This window comes from Anopheles bellator, chromosome 2 (genome assembly GCF_943735745.2).
Source record: "Anopheles bellator chromosome 2, idAnoBellAS_SP24_06.2, whole genome shotgun sequence".
In the NCBI taxonomy this organism is placed as follows: domain Eukaryota; kingdom Metazoa; phylum Arthropoda; class Insecta; order Diptera; family Culicidae; genus Anopheles; species Anopheles bellator.
In genome coordinates, this window is record NC_071286.1 from 82173066 (window position 1) to 82195354 (window position 22289).

The 22289-nt window shown below is 49.8% G+C and overlaps 2 protein-coding genes across 2 annotated transcripts; both read right to left on the reverse strand.

The window, feature by feature from the left end:
- Nucleotides 1-16129: 16129 nt before the first annotated feature.
- LOC131208648 (uncharacterized) lies at nucleotides 16130-18260 on the reverse strand. The gene is made up of 2 exons (XM_058201457.1): nucleotides 18072-18260; nucleotides 16130-17794 (listed from the first exon to the last, which is right to left on the reverse strand). Exons 1-2 carry the CDS (start codon nucleotides 18226-18228, stop codon nucleotides 16422-16424), a joined length of 1530 nt encoding a protein of 509 aa, XP_058057440.1. The 5' UTR covers nucleotides 18229-18260; the 3' UTR covers nucleotides 16130-16421.
- A 433-nt stretch (nucleotides 18261-18693) lies between these two features.
- LOC131210545 (nuclear envelope integral membrane protein) lies at nucleotides 18694-20301 on the reverse strand. The gene is made up of 2 exons (XM_058203806.1): nucleotides 20073-20301; nucleotides 18694-20007 (listed from the first exon to the last, which is right to left on the reverse strand). The coding sequence occupies exons 1-2, from the start codon at nucleotides 20158-20160 to the stop codon at nucleotides 18857-18859; spliced, it is 1239 nt and encodes a 412-aa protein (XP_058059789.1). The 5' UTR covers nucleotides 20161-20301; the 3' UTR covers nucleotides 18694-18856.
- Between the last annotated feature and the right edge of the window lie 1988 nt (nucleotides 20302-22289).

Below are 22289 nucleotides of genomic sequence, written 5' to 3' on the forward strand. Positions count from 1 at the left end.
ACCTGTGTTTCGCTTAATCAAGAATCCCAATTAAGCGTATCCGGGACCAGGATACCACGCTCCGGCAATTGTTGATTAAGAAATAACACAAAATATGCATGAAGAAAGCGTCTTCAGCCCATCAACGGAAAGTTTAAGGCCGCTTAACGCCACGCTCGAGGCAGAAGATGGAGATGAAGAAAAACTTCGCCCGGTGAAGAGAAAATCGAAAAAACGGTTTCGTAAAGGATACGGAACCCAACCGAAAAGGGATCCCGACGGAATGTACCACGAAGCAGCGTCGTGGACTGTGTGTGGCAAAAAGTCGTTTAGAAGTTTGAAAATAAATTTTCCACGGTTTTGCGGGTTTCGCAAAACGCCAAACCAGTCTCGTTGTGTTGCCTTTTCCGCCAAGCCGAACCATCCTCAAAAAACACTTGCCATAAGTTGGCCGTTTTTCCGGCGCTTTTGAATCCGATTCATTCAGCAACAGATAGTTCCTACGTCACGCTCGGTGATTACGATTGTTCTGAAATTGAACAAGCCCAGCTAACCCACAAATGTCTGGTCATCCCAGCGGGGGAACCGCTCCCGTGCACCTGCAACACTTCTTAACACACATCTTTCACTCATCATCCGCTCATCGCACGCACGGGACGGGTTTATCGTTTTCTACCCGTAATTAAATTTGAAGCTACGCCACGGCGCTAATTTATAGTTTTTCTTTGGTCTAAAAATACACCGAAAGCCGGGTAAAATAGCAAACCACGAGCTCCGTGTATGGGCGCCAACGGGAAAGCAACTCGCACCTCGCAACTACACCAACCTCTGCGTAATCTGCGAGCACCTTGAGGGAACACTCGCGTTCCGTGCCGTTCACTCTATCGCGCTCTCTCGCTCACTGCCACTAGAACCACAATTAAAGAGGAGCATAAAATAAAGTAGCCGGAAAAAGTGGTGGGAAAAACGGAAAAACCGCACAGCAAACCGCAACCAGTGTCGCAGGGAAACTCACCGGCACGGTGCGGTCCTGGGCGAGCTGGTCATCGCCACCGGGCTCTCGGAACATGCTCAATGATCCACTGATTTACGCTCCGTTTGTTGGCACCTTTTTTCGCGCCCCACTGCTCCACTGTTACGGTTGATCTAAGGGCTGGGCCCACGGCAGCTCAATCATCTTTCCCCGGGCGACGGATTAAGGAGCGAAGATCAACAGCAAACCTTACCGCCGCAATCCACAACATCCGGGTCCGGGTCCGGCCCCGGGGTCGTTAGTACGGAAGCACTTCATCGTACACCGGGTCAGGTCGGAAGGCGTTAATTTGCTCCTTAGAGGCCCGACTTGCACCGATAATTTCGCACCGCAACCGACCCGGGATGGCCGAGAATTTATGGCAAAAGTGCCAGGACAAAATGTCACGACAGGGTGGGCATTAAGTGATCTGCGATTTAATTTGTGTTCTGTTGTTTGTTTTCAAACTTTTGATGGCACTATTTACACAACACATGGCCAAGCTCTTATCCAAAGCGACGTGGCGATGTACGGAGCTTGTATAAATTCAGGAACAATAATGCACACTCAGCCGAGTGTGACACGTAATTGTAGTTTATGAAGTGATTTATTTTGTGGCCATAGAAAGCAATCACACCACACTCAACGAACCGTGCATGTTGAGCAAGAGATCCTTCCTCGCTTAAAAACATAAACCCCATTTTCGCCATCCCGGCCCCCCTAGGAACACTATTTTAATGATTTATTTTTCTTGAAAATTTAGTATGTCGTGGTTTTATGTTTTCCCTCCGGTTGCATTACTACATTAACGGCCCTCCCACTGCCTAGCACTGCACCTACTTTCCGACACGGACCGCATCATGCAACGCCACCAGCCCACCGCACCGAGCCGGGCTCGGGCTGTTAATTTTCTTCGAGCACTAGCTTCGTGGCCCACATTTTCCCATCGCTCCGGCGCGCAGCGATGGGACGGGAAAATTAAAATTCTTCACTACCCCGGGATTTTTCCCACACCCGGGAGCCGAAAGAGGTGTCGGTGGTGCCAACGGCGAAATGCCAGCTCCGACCCTAGTACATCGGTCCGGGGTTTGAAAATGTAGTACGGTTCATCGTAAAAAAGGGACTTCGAACACACTTGTTGCCGTTATCGTCCTGGTCCGGCCAAACTATTTGCGAAAATGGCACCGGCATCGAGCGTGATTCCGGACGCCAAAGTCCCGGACGCTTCGTTGCGAAGTAATTAATTTTTGGAACCAAATGGAAAACGGTGCATCCCCGTCAGCGGAGCAGACCAACCGACCGAGTGCACGGGTCAGCCTTTGGCCATGGTTCAGTTAATTTTAAAACAAACACAATCGATCTACATCACGATCGGCGCCAAGAGGGCCCAAAATCGCTAAATGGCACCAACGGCACCAGTCAGCAGCAGCAGCGACCCGTGGCGTCATGGTTCCCGCGTCGGGGCGTCGTAAATTTTCCATTTTCCATCTCCACTCATCGGTCCGAAGGACTCTCCCGGGGACTGCTGCTCACCCAGCGCGCCCAGCGAGGGGAATGAACACATTATTTATCCCCCCTTCCCGACCGGAGACGGGTCGGTTCCGCGGGTCGAACCCCCACGGTTCCTACCGTCGATGGCCTTCAATGCCTTGACAATGAAAAGCGTGATGCTGTGAGTGGCCTTCGGTTTTTGTTTTCCCCGCTCGTTATGCGTCTCGAATTTCCCCGAAGTAGGTTCACCTAAAACAAAACACAGACACATACACAGAGGCACGCAGGTAAGTTGCAGTTTCACAGTGCATTCGCCCCCAGGCGCGAAGAAAAGTCGCCTCGCCTTCAGGGGATAATTTTCCGCGTTCGAGGGTAATAATAACACGGCCACTGGGAGCAGCACCAGCAGCCGAAGTCGGTAGCTAGAAAAGAGTTAAATTGAAACATCTGCCCGCATCGAGTGCATGCTTAATGTGAAACCGTAAACGCGACGACGCATTCCGACGATCGAGGCAGACCGAGGACGAATGGACCCGGACTCCGGCTATAATTCAGCGGATGAAGCAAAAATAAACTACCGTACAAGATGTAATGCACTTTCGAATCGTCCAGCGCGTGTAAATAAACCGCAATAGTTGCGAATGGTAGTCAGGCAGATGCAGCTGATCGATGGCTTGCGTGGTGGATCTCCATGCTGTAATTGGTTGATCGCGAATTATCAAATAAATGTCCAATTGAGGTTGGAAAATAAATATTATGGCACAGTGCGTCACAAGTAAGTAGTGATGTTGTTCGTAAAAAGAACGGTAGATGCAAGTGTTTTGATATTTAATGTGTGGGCTATTTAAGGAAAGTATCACCCTCCTGCACTCAATGCTATTGGCTCAATCCATCTCATAATTCTTTTATTTATTATTTATCAAAAACTTAGTCTAAGTATTATGATAGTGTAAATAATGTTTCACAAAGAATTCGATGCGAACCTAGTTTTATCCCGTCGATTTAACATTTGAAGAAGATGAGTTGTAGAAATGACTTCTCTAATTCTTTATGAATAAATCATCAAGTCGTTCAGATACCTTGAGCAACCACCCATCCAACAGTACCGATCGGATTCTAGCGTTTCTTTGCAACCCTATCCAGATGGTACCGGAGGATGGCGTAAATGGCTTAATTTCTAAGCCTAATCTTTGAGCACCTTACTAAAAGTTCTTTTGAGAGTTTAAAATTTAAATCGAACCCAGCATGGCGTCAGCATCGATCACAGTAACCGTGTCAATTCATCAAGAAAACCTAACCTCCAATCCTAAAGTACCATCCGTCACACAGAGCGTGTTCTTCCGCCACCATAGGAGGTAGTGCCTGGCCGCACATATTCAAATGCGTTAATAATGTGCACGATCTGTGCGCCATCCAGCGTGACGTGTGCACGAAAGGTGCGGCCTGCCGTGTTATCGTTGTCTCGGCCAGACGGCGTGTCCTATCCTTGGGCCCATCTTTGCTCCGCTCAGGTGTATGTATCCCTCGGTCGGGTATGATAAATGTTTGTGGCCTTTTCGGGAGCGTTCAATGGCACCCTTCAATGCCCTTCATTAGTCGGCCGGCCGGCTTTCGGAGAGCGTCCTCCGTAGAAACGTTCCGCAGAACCGAACAATAGTCAAATGTGATTAATGGAAACCACTTCTCCAAGCGAGTGAGTGGTCCTCCGGGCGCCGCCACATATCGGCGATCTTCGTTGGCCCACCTTCAGCCCCATTCGGACCACCAGCCACGTGAGGTGGGTGTCCAGACCGAAACGTTTCCCCCGGCCATCCCGATTTGGCAAGGCGGGTCAGGGTCCTTGTGCGCGTCATCGAACATTGGGGGGCCATCGCGACCGAAGATGATCTTCTTTGCACGGGCACTTAACTAATCACGCGCAATCATGGACCGCGCACGAACGGAACGGTGCCGCCGACGACACCTTCGCCCCTCACCCTCACACGTCCGACCCGAGAGCCTAAACAATGATTAATTAATGGCCACCAGCAGAGTTGGTCGCAAACTTTTCGCCCGTGGAACCCCTTTTAGCGTGCGTGATGATGCGTCCCGGCGTGAGTTGGCGAATTGGCGGCCCGATGCAGGTTCCGGACTGGGGGGGAGGCGAACCGGGTGACAGTGGCGTTGGGTGGAACGACTTTTCACGCCACGATAAATTTCCACAGTGTCAGCGCAATGACAAGTGCGCTCAGGAAAAGGGGATTAGATAATTTTGCCCCTATGAATTATTCTGCCCGTTGATTAATGGGACCATTGGCCCGGGGCCGGAAATGGAACGGGGCGGTGTAGACGAGGTAGGAGGGCGTTTAATTGGCGTTGTAGAGGACGGCTAAAATCAAGCCTCGTCGATGTCGATGACATCCCGAACAAGGGAAGATTTTTCACACTCGATTTAATTCGATTGCGAATCACCGCCGACGAAGGTCTGAACAGGTCTTCGGCCAACATTTTAGCTTAACAGCTTCTGTGAAAGTAACTTACGATTGCATTAGCCAGGTTCTAAGCCAGTTTCTTACTAGTTGTAATTCCCGTGTAGATCAACTTGTTGATCAAACTTTTATTAACCACAAAGTAGATCAAAGTAATCTTAAAATGACACCATTTTCAACGTGTAAAGTTGATGATTCAGACTCAAAAAATGGTCAAAAAATAGAAAGCACAGCTCATGGAGATGCTAATTGCTTCATGTTACCCCTTTATCGATAATATCTGTGTTCGATCATATTGTTTCTTGAGAGAGTTTAGTGCGTATGATTATCAAATCCATATCTACCACGATCGCATTGACGCATCCAGACGTAGCTCTAACAAAACAGATAACGATCTTGTATCTTGTGCGTTTCTCATCCTGACATTAATTTACTTTTCGCATTCTACGAAACATTATTTATTTTTAGTAGAGACTCCTGGAGGGTCCTTTTCGTGGAGTTCTATCTTCAATATCAATCCAGCATGAATCCCAGCATAATTAACCTCCAATCCCGTCACCACAAAAGGGTGACACCTACAGAGCCGTCAGTACAAAGCGCACTACCAGACGTCACTCGGTGGCGCCGGTTTGCTTTTAATTAACCTTCTCCCTTTTCTTCGGCGTGCAATACGCGAAAACGCATCCAAAATTGCATCGCAAACCCCAAAAAGGTCCTCGCACGCCGGGAAAACTGTTTTCGAATCTTACCCAAACAAAAACCAGCAACCTTTCGCAAAAACGCCAAAAACCTTGTTGCCGTTCGCTGAAATGGGGCCACCGTAAAGGGCACCACAAGCCAGCGGCGATGGAACGAAAGTATTATGAATGAAAACATTCTTTCCCGCCGACTTGCAGGCGCATCCGCCGCTGCACCGTGCACCGATCCCAGTCACGTTGCATAATGAGGCAGAAAAGTGAGGATAATTAATTATGCGCCAGCACCAGACGGCCCCGCACGGGAAAGGGTAAGAAAACTCGGGAGTTGAAAAACATAGCCCCGTGGCCAACAAGAAAAAAACGAAAACAATAATAAACCGTTGACACCGCGTATGGCGCGGGCGGACGCCCCACGGTGACCCTGAGGGGCGCCCACGAAACGGCACGCTAATAAAGTTGATACACACCCGCCCGGAAAAGTGGAGTGGATGCATCAAGTGCGGCCGGAAAAACACCAAGTGGAAAACTTTTAGCCAAAGAACCCCCGGGAAAATCGGGTACCGGGCACACATACGATCGCCTTCCGTGGTCCTTTCCCCCCCGGGGTGGGCCCTTAACCGGAACTGGAGCCTCCGCTACCCGCCTCGCGAGCCCCCCACTGTCCACCGGGAAAATCTTCTCAAACTTTCACCATCTTCAGGGTCTTGTTAGCCGCGTGTGGCCACAAATAGAGAGAACGCGCTCCTAGTGCGTGCTGTTGTCTTTCCTTTCGGTGTGTTGTCGTCCCTGTCTGTCTGTCTGCGTGCTTGTTTGTGTGTTTTGTTTCAAAATGTCGCCCTACTTTCCAACTGGTGGCGACGACTCAAGTGGCCCGGCCGGGCCCGAAAGACGTTTGAAGTGTTTGATTTAAATCTTCCCCAACCGACCGACCGACCGACCGGGAACTGGCGACGTCCGTCCGTGGATTCAAAATACGTTGGAATACTTGCCGTGGCCCCAGCGGAATCTTAGAACCGAAAGCGGCGAGAAAAGAAAAACTAGAGACGCACCGAAATCTTGATATGCTCGGCTGGCTTTCCACTGTTCGCCCGAGTGTCTGGCCCGAGCTCCAGCGTCGGCAATTTGGCAAGATTTCCTCCACATTATCCCGCTGGCCTGCGCGCCGTATTTTCCCAACGAATCACTCTCCAAATGGTTTATTTGTTTCTTGTGCTTTGTTAAGTTGGTGTTTCATTCTTTCCTCCTTTCGCTTTTTTGTGTTTTGTTTTGTTGGCCGAGTGGCGTTACGGACGATTGGCGAAATATTTATAAATACGCAACTACTAAAAGGCAGCCCCCGGGCGACACGGGTCACGAGGATGCTCTGCTCCGTCGTCACGCACTTTAGTCACAGTCGCCGTTCGGTGAATTTGTTTGCTTGTGCCGAAACGCAGTCGGTGGTGTTTACAAATAAAAACACATTTTATAAGCTAATGGCCCGTTTCCGGGTGCTGCGTGTGTGCCTTTGGAAGCAAGAGTGTCACCAGTCGTGGGGAGGACTGTGAAGTGGGAAAATTTTGGGCGAAAATCGGCACCGAAAGCGGCTTTTCCGGCCCAGTAAGTGGCCAGTTCGGTGAACGGGACGAGAAAGTAAAAAAGTTTTCGAACGGTCGCGAAGACGAGCTGAGGTGTCCACTTCCGGACGGGTGACACATAAAACAACTGTCAATCCGCGTCCCGTTGTTGGTTGATTGTTTCGATATCGATCACCGCGGGCATCGATTTATGGCACTCAATTTTCGAAGGTTGTTTCAATGGTCGTAAAAACGGGAAAAAATTGAAAACGAGCCCCGGTCAATTCGCGCCATTTGTTGCGTTTATTTTTTATCGACATCGACGGGACATCGGCTAAGCATCCTATCAAAATGTGATAAATTGTTTTGTAGAGACCCAAAACAAGGACAATCTAATTCTTACACCTTCGAACAACATTTTACACCCTGATTGAATACAATACCCGCCAGTTCCCCTTCAGGGTCTGATACGCATTCAAACAATCGTTGCACTTTCCAACTGCCCCATAAATCAATGGATTTTCGTCGCCCATTTGCATTCGGCCATCGGAACGATCGACCGATAAAAACTATCCGAAAGAGCAAATAAATCCACCGCCGGTGAACGTGCAACTACAAAGGCACTAGTCCCGGCACCAGTCCCTAATTTTCGTCCTGCTGGGGCTGGAGGGTTCGGATCATTAAAATACCATTAATCAAACGGTCCCAACAAAGCCAGCAAGCCCCACGGGGCAGGGCAACCTTAAATCCGGAAAACCGGACTACGGAAACCGCGATTCCGGGTGATACAGGTGGATAAAATCGGATCCCAGCCAGCCGGACGGCTTACAATACACATCCCGGCAATCCCACCGAGGGACCAAAGTAAAAAACGGCAGGGCACAAGATAGTAAGGTGTAGTAATTCCCGTTCTTCCGGTCGCCCCCGGACCTTATCTAGGCGATAAAATTATCAATTTTCCAAACCAACCACCCAACTACACGCCCCATTTGCGGTCACAAACCAAAGTCTCCGGCCACCGATTGCGGGGGGCCACACAAAACTTACTCATAACAGTGGCGTGAGCCGGACAGCCGGAACCGAAGCGAAGCGGGGACGAAAGTAAACAAACCAATAACCCATGGGCGCCCCCGAACCGGAAGCAGAACGCGAGCCAAGCGCTCACTGGCCATCACAACACTGGCGACACTAACCGCAAGGAGTCGGCCACGGAGCACGGAGAACAAATAAAAAGTGGGAGACAGAGAGAGAGAGAGCGCTCGAGAAGAGTGAAAAAGGCAAAAAGTGGGACAGGATGGTCGCCATGATATTTAAGTTTCCGTGCGCAGTGCCATTTCCGGTGTGCTGAAAGTTTTCTTTGTCGCCGCTTATTTTTCTTTCGCTTTCCCGCCCCTGGTCGCCGATCGTTGTCGCCATTGTCGCGCGATGATGTCGTTCGGGTTCGGGTTTGTTTTTGATAGTTCGGAACTCGTTCGTTTTATTTGCTTTATTTTCTGCATCCTTGGCCATCACCGGGTCCACGGGCATCCTTGGCACGTCTTCCGGCACGGGCGCCGTCGCTCGGTGCGATGGAAAATAGAATTTTCGCAGCCCATACGAGTGGTGTGTGCCCATCGCCCATTTTTCCGGATGACAAAGTTCCCTCGGACCGGGCTGGCCGGATTCCATCGGGCCTCGGTGGGCTACGTGATTGTCCGGGAATCTGGACCGTCGGGCTCGGGAAGGCTACTAATGCGTTGCTCCAACGCGTTGCCCCGGGAATCCTGTGATGTGTTGCATGCTGCCACCGGGCGCTGTCCTGTTGGTGTCCCGGTTTTTTTTGCTGGCTGGCCCGACGTAAAAGTGGAGCATCCGCTCGGAAGTACATTCATCGCCAAGACCATCGCCAAGGGTATCGGTAGCGACCAAAAAGCGGCGATAAACAGACATCGAGCTTATGTCGATTGGGTAAGGAAAACGCAAACATCGACACGGGCACGGCCAGTAACGAGTAACCGGACGGCATGCAGAGTAAAGTTGTGCCGTTCCGGAAAGCCTCACGGAAGGACTCACGAGCAGCGCACGGATCGGTAGCTAGGGTGGCCCTCTTTGTCCTTGCGTGGCGAATAGTTTTGGACCATTGAAGCAAGAATTTGTCGTAGATTAATCGAATGATTGATAATTATTAGCGCGGGGTCGTGCCGTTTGAATAACTTTCTGCTGACGCAGCGGAATACGAATGTCTCGTTGACTTCCACCGAGTGGCAAGTTTTTTTTCCCAAGCGAGCATCGCAAGTAGCGGCTTCTATGTCCATGAGTGACGCAATTCTATGTTTTGCTATGTTTTCTATTCTCTGTTTTCATTTTGGTTCCTGGAACAGCTTTACTTTTTCGACATATACATGTCATTGATTTACTTTAACTTACTTTACGCTACTTTAATTATTTAGTCTGCATTTAGCTTAGTCAACACCTCTTTTAAATAACTTTAGATACGAACAACTAATTTGAAACAATAACAATTTAAACAAGGTACTCGTGCTTTCCGTTAATATTTTGTGCATCTTCATAAAATGTTCCAGCATGTTGACTAAAACTCAGGCACGTTTGGCACTGAGTAAACATGTCCCAAAAAGCCCCAAATTCCCAGCCCCAGCAGCTCTAACATTTCCCAGTGTCACCATGCCTTTCCAAGTGGGGCAGAAATTATTCGATTAGATAAAATATTAAGCATCTTAATTACTGTGGCTCACTTGCCGGTCCTCACGGACGCATAAAAAGGCCTATATAATTAGTGGTAAACGATGATGGTTTCCTCCCGTGGTGGGCTGACAAATTTGAGCATAATAAAACCACCAGACAGCCGGAATATGGCCCTTTAATTACAAGCCTCCAGCAAAAGGATGGCCCCGAGGCGCGACCAGCATAATGCTGCCGACCTTTTTTTTTGTTCCCCAACGTTGGTACGTCTTCCCCAAAAGAAAGGCCGGACCGGCACCGGAAGTGCAGCCGGTGTGTGAAGCCCCCGGGATGGTTCACGGTGTGCCGGAAACCCTTTCTTTGTGGGGCGGCCGGCATTTTCCGTGGGGTGTTCAGCATCGCAGCTGAAGCAAGTGTTGGTGGAAAGTTAATAAACGCCAACAAATGAAGTGGATATAGCCCGAAGTTAGTATTAGCCTTTTCACACGACGGAACAGCTCGGAGTGATAGTTAGACGGGCTTTTTGAAACCTGCTCGACGTGGCCGACGAGGATGCATATTTTATTGAGGTGCTCCAAGGCAAAATGTGGCCCAGACCCCGCGGGGGCTTAAGGGCAGTCCCGGGCCCGGCCAGCCAGCCAGCCAGCCAGTATGCACGAAAGTGGGATGAAGTTTTAATAATTCAATCGCGTAAACTACTTTTACCTATTTACATACACCTCTCGTCTTTCATCATTTTACGAGCTATACGATTATATCCGTCTGGGTAACTTTAAATAGGGCAAAGTGATTTGGGTCGGAAGCATATGCATAAATCGCTTGGACTATTCGTCCATATGGTACTCCGAATTTAACCATTTTTTTTAGTTACACAGTACTCTCCAAAGGATTCATAAAAAGTGAAACAAATTTGTTACACAAAGCAACGCAACGGACTGTCAACCTACCTCACTTACTGACCGAAGATCCTTTTTCAACGCAACACTGGACACTACTTGATTAATTTGATTCCTTCACTTGCGACTCCCGTCGGGTTACATTCGCCGCTTCAACATTACACCGATTAACTGTTTCGATCAAAGCCAAGCACCATTTGGGAGCATTTTGGTCGCAACCAACAACTACTGCACACTCGGAATCACTGGCACACTCGGTACAACTAATCGTTTAGTCGTTCGCTTAGCAACCAAACCACGGCTCACTCTTTTATACACACCAACGCTCACATGTGCTTACTTCGATGGTTTCGGTTCACCTTTTTCGCGTTGCACCTTTCCAGTGACGAAGTCGAGCTGAAAAGATGATGCACAAATGCACCGATGAGTTATCGGCTTGTCTTGCATCATCTCTCAATTTAGTGGGCCCCGCTGGCCGGAATGGCGCGCGAATGACACGCGAACCGCGGCGCACGGTCATGCATAAATTTATGTATAATTACGGGACACCAGTGGACTGGCCCCCGGGCTGGGTCAGCCAACGATCTTGGTTCGCTTATCGTTCGCACACGCAAACGGGTCTTCTCCTCGACGGTCTTCCCTTTGGTATGTCTTCACCGCGGCCGCGGCAGATTATTGATGAGTCCGGGAGGCACATTCATTTGCGTGCCTCCAAACGGGAGCCGCACAACGAGGACGAACGGTGTCCGGTCCGATTTCTGACGGGTCGGTGAATTTATTTATTTTTACCACTGCCGATAAGACGCAACATACATCGGGCGGAGCGCGGCCGGTGCACTGTGTTTTGGCACATTAATTTCTTCACCGACCGATCGGCCTGCGTCGGGGGCGCGTGGGATGTTCCTCCCCGACCGGAGTGGGCGGGAATCACGCGAAACGGATTTATACGACTTGATTGGGGATGTGATTTGATGATTTTATGACGCCGAAGATGGCAATTATAGCATCGAAACCATCATCATCAGCGTCTTCGGTTACGGCGCGGCCCAGTTTTATAGCCTCGCGTGCCGCGTGCTGTTTCCGGAACCCCGGGAACGGGCGGTTTCGGGCGAAGAAATAAATTTCGAAATTATCTGCTCCATTAATTTGTTACCACTTTCACACACAGCCGTACGCCTCCGTAACATGGCGGTGGGTCCGACGTCCGAGGATCCCGAATCCCGATCATTGTGGGTCGACTGTTCCTGGCGATAAAAAATGAATTTCTGGCGAAGCGAGGGCGCCGGGACCAAGACAGCTCTAGGGAACTCCGAAGAAACCCTTTGCAGCCTCACCCGGCCGGACCGAGATACCGAGGAGCGAGGTCCCAGAATTTCCGGTTCACTCCCCACGGATCTGGCACCGGGCGGTGAGATTTTTGCCAACTATGGAAACATTATTTTTATCGCCCGTTCGTGGCCGTACCAGCGGTGTCAGTACTCCGACACCGACGGCCCTGGCTGCCTAGCCGCCACCACCGTCATCATCGATGCGTCACCGTCGGGTGACTCTTTTTTCAGCCACCAACTTCACGAAGGTAGATCGCGCTCCACATAGGTGGAAAGTCGGGAAAAGGCCAGAGAGAAGAGGGAGCGAACTTTGTAGCGCTTTGTGCCAGATTTCCCGTGGCGTGCCGGGACAATTGCAAATTTCAAGCACGACTAACGCGCGGTCTGATGCTCGCAAAACGCTTAGCGCGGAACTTAGCGGTTGACCTACTGCTTGCACTGGGATAACAGTGGAATATGTTTCCAACTAAATTAAGGAAAGCAAAAAATCTCGAATCACGCGCTCCCGGCATCCGGACCTGTATCTTGCGCTTCGGCAACGGCCCCACAGCAGATGCTATAGCTGGGTGCTGCGTACCTCAGAGGTTCGAGCCAACAAATCAGTAACCTCCACGCTGCCGCGACGATCGCCCGACCGACCGACAACTTGGCGATACAACATTCCACGGTCAACCGAAACACTTGCTTGGGTCTACCCCTCGGCAGGTCGCAGACGCACGGTCGACGTGCGTGCTGACATCGAAGTAACAGTAATAATAATAAGAACAACCCCATCATGCACGGTTCTCTCTCTCTCGGACTCGCTCACCCAGCCACACCGCGGAGTACGAAAACTGCGAAGCAAAAAACCAAAACTCGATCGAAATCACCCAGAGCACGACTTCGCCCAGGAGACTTCTGGTCGCGCGGCACCGTTGCACGGTCGAAGAAGGAGAGCAACAGCAAGACGCAGCGGTCTCCGTGGCAGTGGCAGCAGCAAAAAATGGCTCCGAAAACCTTGCGTACCTTCCCTTCACTACGCTACGCGGCACGGCGTGCACGGTGGAGCGCACGCATGCAAAACGCACCGCCGAAGGAGGCCGCGCGGCCACCGATCGTGAGAGAGATGGGGCCAAGAAGCGGCAGACAAGCGACCACGCTACCGTCAAAGGATGCACCGGGTAGACTCGTCGACCCAAAGTCTCCCGTGAGTCTGGCGGGCTCCCGTGATCTGGCCGGTTCCTCCGCGCGAAGGACACTTTGACTGCCGTGGCTACCGGGCTACCAAATCACAGTCCGAACGGAACGCATGGAAAGGAACTTCAAAAGCACGGCACTACGGCAGCACTGCACAATCACCAGCGGCTAGGACGTTCAGCGTCGAGCTTGGAGTCTGTAGGGCGGCCAGCGTGCACGCACGGACAAGGACACGCGAAAAGCACGAACCGCAGAGGAACTGCTCTGGTAGAAAGATCGAACGCAACTACTACAACGAACGGCTAGTGGTTAGTGGGCCACTAGTAATTCGACTGTAGAAGCCGGCGAGTGCGCCACTCAGCTCCGCCGTTGAGTGCTCGATCGAGTGCTTCTCCGTTTGTGATGCGGAGAGCGAGAGAATCACTGTCTGACCGAGAGAGAGAGATTGCAACGGATTTAACGTTCTTCGATTCAAAACCAAAGCAAGCCGGTAAATGGTATTTAGTGGCACTTCTGAAACAAAATTGTTTAAAAATTCGAATGAGAGAGAGAGAGAGAGAGACCAAGAAAGCAAGTAGTAAGAGAGAACATTTTGTAACGGTTCACCATTCGCCCTTCCGCCTATCACTATTCGACTTTTCCACAATCTTACCCAAAACGACTGATAAAATCACGAAAATTAAGTACTCCATCGAGCCGGTAAAACGCGGCTTCCGGAGCACGCTACTGGCTGCATACTTTCCCGTTCGCTTCGGAGAGTCACTCACGCTCACGATTCGCGCGCCGAACTTCGCGGACGTTCGCGGAAACACGAAAAATCACATGGTACACCCGACGACGACAACCCTTTGGGGCGGCTGGCTCCTCGGCGTTTGCTCGAGTTTCCATTCATATACCGGTTTGCCGATGGTATCTCCCTCGCCTGGCCGCCCCCTGTCCCGCTCACACCATCACGTGCATCTCGGAACATCGCGCTGGGTCGCGCTTATCGTGCTCCTTGTCAGCCACGCGCGGCCCACGGTTCTGCGAATACAGTCGACACGCACGAATTTGTAGACCTTATACGTGGCCAAAGTGTGTCGGGTGACGGCAACAGCTCATTTCATTCATGCACGCCACGCTCCCCGATGCTCGGCGCAGACCGGACGGATGCAAGGCCACATCATGTGATGACGCCCCAGTACGCCCTGACGAAACATTACCGCCAACTTTGAAGGATGTTCCGTACCGAAATGAGAGCACCGGAGGGCGATGGAACCGATAGAACTGGGGCACTGGGTTTTTTCGGTGGTCCGCGCCAACGTGGGTAAACCATCGTAACAGTAACTGGAGTGGAGTTAGTTTTGGAACCAATCCTATCCTGTCGAAATTTGAATGCGCTGTCATACGGCACTTACGGTAGGCCACAAGAACACAATAATGATCGTTTGCCTGTACTAGCACTGGCCTTAATTTTCCATCCGCGATGATTCTTCCACCAACGATGAGATTTGAACTGTGTCTAACGTGCACGAAATTTCTGGACATTCCATCAAGATTTCGGCTCACGGTCAGCACGGCCGCGTGTGCTACCTTCAGCAACAACAACAACAGCCGACAACACAGCTGGCTACAACCGTGGGCCGCCGTACTTTGTTGTGGAACCTCGTGTACGGCACCGAGATCCGCAACCTTCAGCCGCGCAATGACGAATGCCCGAACGTCACGACGGCCACAGCGTGGCGGAGCAAATGAACGCCTTTCACTCGTTAAGCCGTAGGCTCCATTCAACCTCTTCTCGGTGGCCAGCTGACTCGCCCGCCTTTTGGTGGGCCGAGTTTGGTTCCCGCGCGCGTCACGTGGAGCACCGCAGCGCGTGGCCCATTTGTCGTTGCGGTAACACACTTCATCGACACTCGGATCGCATTCGATTCGGGTCTCGCAAAACTCAAGAGCCCCCTGACCTACACCGTGGAGGGTCCCTCGGCACCATCCGCGCGGTAACCTGTTTTCTCTTTCTCGGTGACTGCATCGGGCGCCCGGGCAAATATCGGCGCAACTTCTTGAGTTCATGAATTTTTATGGCATTACAACCAATTACGTAATGCCTCGATACAGTTCTGCCGGTTTTGTCACACGGCAGTATGCGGGGAAGCCATTAAGGTAGTGGCCAGTGACTGAAGGGCCATTCAGTGTAACTGAGAGTGTTCGATGATTTCTTTAAAAAAAAATACACCCACCACGATTCGACGGTCGGAGTCGATCGTGTGGCCTTCTGATCCTATCTGCTCTCGATCGAGAGAATCGTGGCGTGTGACGTAACACGCTATCAGCACTATTTGGAACTTCCTTCTCCGCATCCGGCCACTGGACTTTATCGCGCCAGTGGAATCTACGCTGAAAACAGGACACCCTTCCATGAACTTGTGGCCCCTCGCACGGGGTTGTTTCGTTTCCCCTCCACTAATTCCAGCGGTCGTCCTGGTTCAAGAACGGCACCCCCCAGCGTGCTTCCCTGCGCGGTTTGCCGAAGGTTTCGATCGATGAGTAATTCGACCGCGCGCCGGCTGCGTACTTGACGAACGCGTGTGTGCGTGGCCGTTTGATGTCCCTCTGACGGGGGGCACTGGGCGCATTTGAATTTTATTAATTTGCATGTAAAGTGTGTACATTCCGCGTGAGGCCGGAGGCGGAGCACTACCGCACACGCAGCGAAGGTTGGCCGAATATGATGGGGAAAACCGTACACCAACCAGACCACGACAGTTGCAATCGCAAAATGTAAAACCAATTTTTGCATATTAATTTTGCTCAATAGAGTTGAATTTATTATTTTGAAGCAATTATGGGACAGTTTTCGAAATTGGTTGATGGTTGGACTATACACTATGGGTCTGTGGAAATGCTTGGGTTCTTTCTGCATTTAACAACGTCGCAGTAATTCATCATCATCATCATCATTGTGAATTACTTTTATTACAACAGATGTTAGAGTTTGTGAACAACACAGCTGGATCGAAAATTAACATTGACTGTACGCGTGACCGAGATGAGAGGGTGCTCGGAGCTCGGTGGTTCTGCGCTTCTGTGCGGATGAAAAATCTCTCAAAAATCATTCCCATTCGGAGCCGCTTCTTTTCGTTAATTCCAAGTTGCTACGCTTCAATAATCGTCACCACGCGAAACGACTTCCTTGCAGGATGGCCGCAGCATGATGGTGTGTTCGTACTGTGCCGTGTAACTGCCCTTGACGTCGCACAGCGGCGGATACGCCTCGACAATGCCCTTATCGCACAGGTCTTTCAACGCCATCTGGTACTTCGTGGCACCGGCCCGATCCAGCCAGCGCTTGCAGAACGCCAGCGTGCCAAAGTTCCGACAGATCGTGCCGAGCAGCTGTTTGGATGACTGCAGCCGGAGCGGCACCATCGGAGCCTCGTAGTTCTTCATGTAGTGCGAACAGTCCATATCATCGTGAACCAGACCGCGGCCAGTTGAACCGAACGTTTCGATGGCGTAAAACTCGTTCTCCTCCATGCGCGTCGTCTCACCACCCTTCACGATCGGCACCGTCTTCCCGGCGTGGATCCGATACGGGCTGATCGAGTGGCCGTTCAGGTTGCGGATGCTCTTCACCTGGTACGTCTTTCCGTCCAGCTCGACCTCGTACGATTCCATCACCTCCTGGATGGCAGCCCCGATATCGCACAGCCTGACGTCGATACCCGCCTCCCGGATGCCCGTTTCCGTCGCTTCACGGACCGCTTCCAGGAGCTTGTCGTACTTCGGGTTGAACGAGAGCGTGAACGCACAATCGATAATGCGTCCCTTGATGTGCGTGCCAAAGTCGATCTTCGTCACGTCGTCGTACAACAGTACGGTCGGATCGCCGGCATTCGGCGTGTAATGGGCCGCACAGTGGTTCCGCGAGCAGCCCGTCGGAAAGGCCAACCCGGCCTCCAGGCCCTTCTCGCCAATCAACCTCCGCGCCGTACCTTCCAGCTCCTCGCAGATCTCAATCATCGTCATGCCCGGTTTAATCCACTTTTGCATGTACTGTCGCGTCTGCCGATGGGCTTCGGCCGCCTGCCGCAGCTCGTTGTAGATATCGAGATGCATACGGTCCAAGGCTCGCTTCTCCTCGCTCGTAAAACGATCCTTCGCCGTCGTCGCGTCCGGATACTGCATGATCTGACCTTCGGGGAACTTTCCGTCCGGGAACTGTTGCGCTATCGAAACTTCCGGAGCCGTCAGTTTTTGACCACCCGCACCGGCCTTCGCACCCGCACCAGCAACAGTATCCGCACCATCACCGTTGCTAACGGCAAGCTTCTTTTTGTTGCGCTTCTTCTTCTTCTTCTTGGCCCCATCCGCGGACGGTGTCTCCGCGGGATCATTTTCATCATTTTCGCCATCCTCTTCGGCATCGTCGCCGATGGTGGTTTTTTCCTTTGTTTCTTTCGCTTCTTCCTTAGCGGCCTCTTGCTGTTCCGGTAAAGCTTCGTTCACTGCTTCATCGTCCTTCTTTGCAGTGGCTGGAACACGGATAGAGAATAAACAACAAAGTCATTATCAACCCGATCATGACACTATACTTCCGCGTTCCGATAATCAAAACAATGCAACAGCATCGAACCATAACCTCAACATGTTGCACTTTGATCACTGTGTCCTTTGAGAAAATTGAATGAAACCGACGACGGCAGGGAACAGTGATCCTTGGACAAAGGCGGATGTCCTCATTGAAGTGGCAACGGGCAGCAGCGGAAGCAACAAACAACTTCTATTGCGCCAACAACACGCTAAACGTACCCTTTTTTTTCGGCTTCCTCGGGCGTCTCTTTTTTTTCTTTCCTCCGGACGCATCCTCACAAGCGTCATCGTCCCACAACGGTTCGTATTCCTCGTTCCTTGTTCCTTGTTCGGCATCTTTGGCCAGCTCGGTGGCCGGCTTCTGTTTCGTTTCCATCCTAATTCCTTGCGTGTGCTAATTTTCTCACGAAAAATGTGCAACTTGTGTGATGTTTGTGTATGTGCGTGTGCAGTCCTTTTAGTACAAAGTGACAGATGGAAGTTCGCAATCAATGCGTTTACTACGCTTAGTTCAGATAACCCCGTGTGAAGCAATCAATAGTTTTCTTTGAATTGGAATTGTTTTAAAGGTGAAGAAAAGCTGTGACTGAAATTGAGCCAGGAAGCCAGGTATCAACCCAAATTTAGGCTAAACATTATTTACAACGAAGCGATATGTCCTCTAAATTTGGTGAATAATTGGTAATTGGTACATCGTTGCATTTCTGTTCAATAATTTTATTAAATGAGTACAATTATGTTAACCGGAATTAACTTCACACTAACAATCATCCGTGGCAAACCCCTTCACAAGAACATTACTATGTCAACCAAATTTTACGTGTATGTTAATGTAGCGTAATGTTGTAACACTTTCTTACAATCTTAACGAAAATGAAATAAGAATAAAATTATATCGGAAATGAGTAAACTTAGCTACAGCAGTTAACAGTTGGATACTAAACCAACCGTTTTTATTACGAGACATTTCTAAAAGAGAAATGAACATCATCGTTTTGTACAGGTTAGTGGCACGGTGAAGATACGTGATTATTTTCATTGCTAGACGACGAATAGTCTTCGCAGTAAGTCGATGTGTCGTGTTCTTCGATCTCCTCGTCAATTAAATGTTGTGAGCCTTCCACGAATGATGCGAAGCGTACAGGGTCGTGCAGCGACAACATAGTTTTCCATTGTTTGCATTCCGGGCTGCGGCAATATTCGCGCAACTGATCGAGTGCTTTGGCCGTCTCAACAATGCCCTGCTGCTCAAACTCTTCCGCCGTCAGCAACCGACGGGTGCTCGGAAACAAACGATAGTATTTGTTCACTAACCACCGGCATAAGGCGATGGGCACGAACAGGAAATAACTGGATGCAACCAACGTCACTATCATGGCGGACATCGGACGCTGGTGGGTCGAGAAGAATATCAATGCCAGTGCCATCAGTTGTAGTGCCCACTGGATGATTTGCTTGCTGCGTTGGTCGCGTGGTGGCCCCATTCGGTAGCACAGCAAAAAACTTATCGAGCCCACGATGAAGAGGTACCAGAACACGTAGTGACGATAGAGCACGACAATCAATCGCACGTTCTCGTACAGCATTTGCAAACCGCAAATTCCTAACGTCCAGCCACCGAGCATCACGCCGTACATTACAGGTCGATATGGTATCAGTTTGCTGAAGAAGTACACAATGATTAGTGCTGAGGAGGCGACGCCGATCAGAATGCCGCCAAAGTAGTAAAACAGTGGGTTCTTGCTCAACGATTTGGCACTGAAGAAGCTGAGCAGTCCGAAAAGCAGCATTCCGACGCGCCACACGTCGAATCGGTTCAGCAGAAGCGTCACGTCGTAAGTTCCCGACGAAACAATCCCGATGCAGCTTTGGTTGAACGGATCCAACTCGACGAGTCGCCGTTTTTTCGAAGCAAACAGATTGAAACTGAACAAGCTCTGGTCGTCCTGCCAGTGACTTTCTACTTCCGCCGGTGTGCTTCCTGCGTACTGGTTGAAGTCTTCGTGGTCACAATCGAGTTTCAGGGTAGCCGTAAGAAAGGTGTTCAGCACAGCCGGCGCTTGACCGCGGTGACAATACACCACGAGGCCGGGACGATAAACGTTCCATTCTTGTGGCGTGTAGCGAAGCACTCGATCCGGTTCCAGAAATTTTACTGAAGCGAAACAAAACCGAAGCTTCGATTAGAGATCAAGGTGAGTGTTGAAATGCCGATCTTACTTTTATTATTGTTGGTACCCTGGCTGAGGGCAATGTCCATCAAACTAGTGAGTACGAAAATGGAAACTAAAACATTAACAGTTCCCATGACGAAGGAATTTGCTATTGATGCGTTTCAGTGCTGGAGGGAGCTTGGCCAAGGAGAGCACTAACTAATATCTATTGAACACGGTCACAGAACTTCGTAAAAGGCGTAAAGTAGCACCATATTTTACAATTGAGGTAAAGAGTTATAATTCAAGCGCACTCAAAGACTAGCAAAACGAGGTAAACATTTATTTTCGGCGAGTGATGCCAACAGCCGGCGGATTGACAGTTGGAATGGAAGCTTGTAGAGATCCTGTGTGAGACGCGCAGACGGATTCTCCACTATTTGACATTTTGTTCTAAAACTCTTTTTGACACTCATTGCTGTAGCCGTAACGTAACTATGTTAGGAATATAAATAAATATTTCCTGTTAGTCAGAAATTACAGTTGGAATGAAATCGATTACTCGCGCAAAAACACGATTAGAGTCACAAAAAGTTCTTTACTTTTCATTAAACTTTTCCAAAAGAAAATATATCAAACTTTATGGCTTTTTAAATTTCAGTCCGCTCATCTTTAGTACATGAGTTCTGTTCCAAAGTGAATGTGGTGAGTTTTGCTGAATATATTCAAATACAGGGTGGTTTATAGCGTATTGGCTCCTTTTTTTCGCTTTGCCTTTGAGCCCAACAAAACCAGTTTTTAGCCCCATTCCCGCGATCACGTCATGTTGCACTATGGGCGGAAAAGGGGTTTATGATTGCCAATTTTAAAAAGTGACAATTTTTGTGAAAGATTTTTTTATTATGGAGGAAAACATTAAACATAATTACACCTTAAACGTTGAATTTATTCAAAACACATGCAAAGAACACAGAAACGTGGAAAGAAGTCCGTAGATTCTTCTTAAACCCAAACATGGCCGCCTATCCCATACAAACTCCCCACTGTGCGTTGGGGTTGTCCTGTAATCGCGTTGGGGCTACCCGACCCTTCTGGTTCGGCATGATTGTAAACTTCACGAAGCAGTCTTTACAATCATAATTATTTTGGGACACATTTTTCAATTTTTTGTGCTTTCTGTTTTGTCCTGTTAAAATACGCCACTAGCAGCGCGATGAACGTGAGTGGGGCTTAAGCCGAATGAACGCTGAGCGCCATCGGCCCCCAAAGGTTAGAATGGCGAACGTTTTCAAACCTTACGAGTCAGGTTCGAAAATGGTGAGACTCAGATTCAGAGCCAGAGTTGATTTCAAAAATTTCGTCGTCGGAGTTAACCGCTCGCGGTGGTGGTACGAGATCGCCTTTAAATTCGGATTTTAAAGTCGCGATCATCCGCGATCCGGGTGGCTCGCGGGTTCAGTGTTAGCCTAACGCTGTGCTCATCCAGCAAAGTCAAAGTTATAAAAACCGGTAAAGTGAACCAGAAGCGACAATTGGCGCAGCTTGCCTTGTGCGTGCGAGATCGCCGGAGAATAAAAGGGTTGCCGATACCAAAACCGCGGTGCGTTCCGTGCGAAAGATAGAGAGAGAAGGCGCGTCACGGGGGTCCACCATCCACTGTTGCCGGTAGTGAGAATCTGTGCGAAAGGGCTGGTGGCCACGCCAGTGGCGGATTCGGTTTTTGGGATAATCCCACACACTTTTCGGGATCGCTTTGGAGGCATTTCGCAGCGCAGCGATCAGCGAGTGTCGCTCGGTCGAAGTACTAAATTCGCAGCGCTTGCTTCGGAGTCGAAAGTGGAAAAGTAAAAATAATAACCTGGTGCTGGAGCCTGCGAATCTCTAAAATTATCGCTCCGTGTGACGTGGTGCGATAGGCAGGGAGCTTAAAAGTAGTGCCTCGACGTGTTGCAACGTGTTTTTAGCGCATTGCATCAGAAAGCTAAAATATACGGCTACACCACACGGGCAAAGTTAAAGATTGCTAAAATTTGTGAAGTGTGGAAATGTATGCGCATTGATCGGTGTAAAAATTATTCACTTTATACACGAAAACGAGTGTAAACGAGCGAAAACGAGTGTTGTGAAGTTTTTTTGAAAAAACCAATCGAAAAACAAAAATTCGAAGAAACTCGGGGCAAACAGATTACACAAATAAACTAGCGTCATCGGAAGAGCCCACCGGAGAAGAAAACGCACGCATTTGGTAGGTAACATTTTTTTCATTTATCAATGTAAATGGATA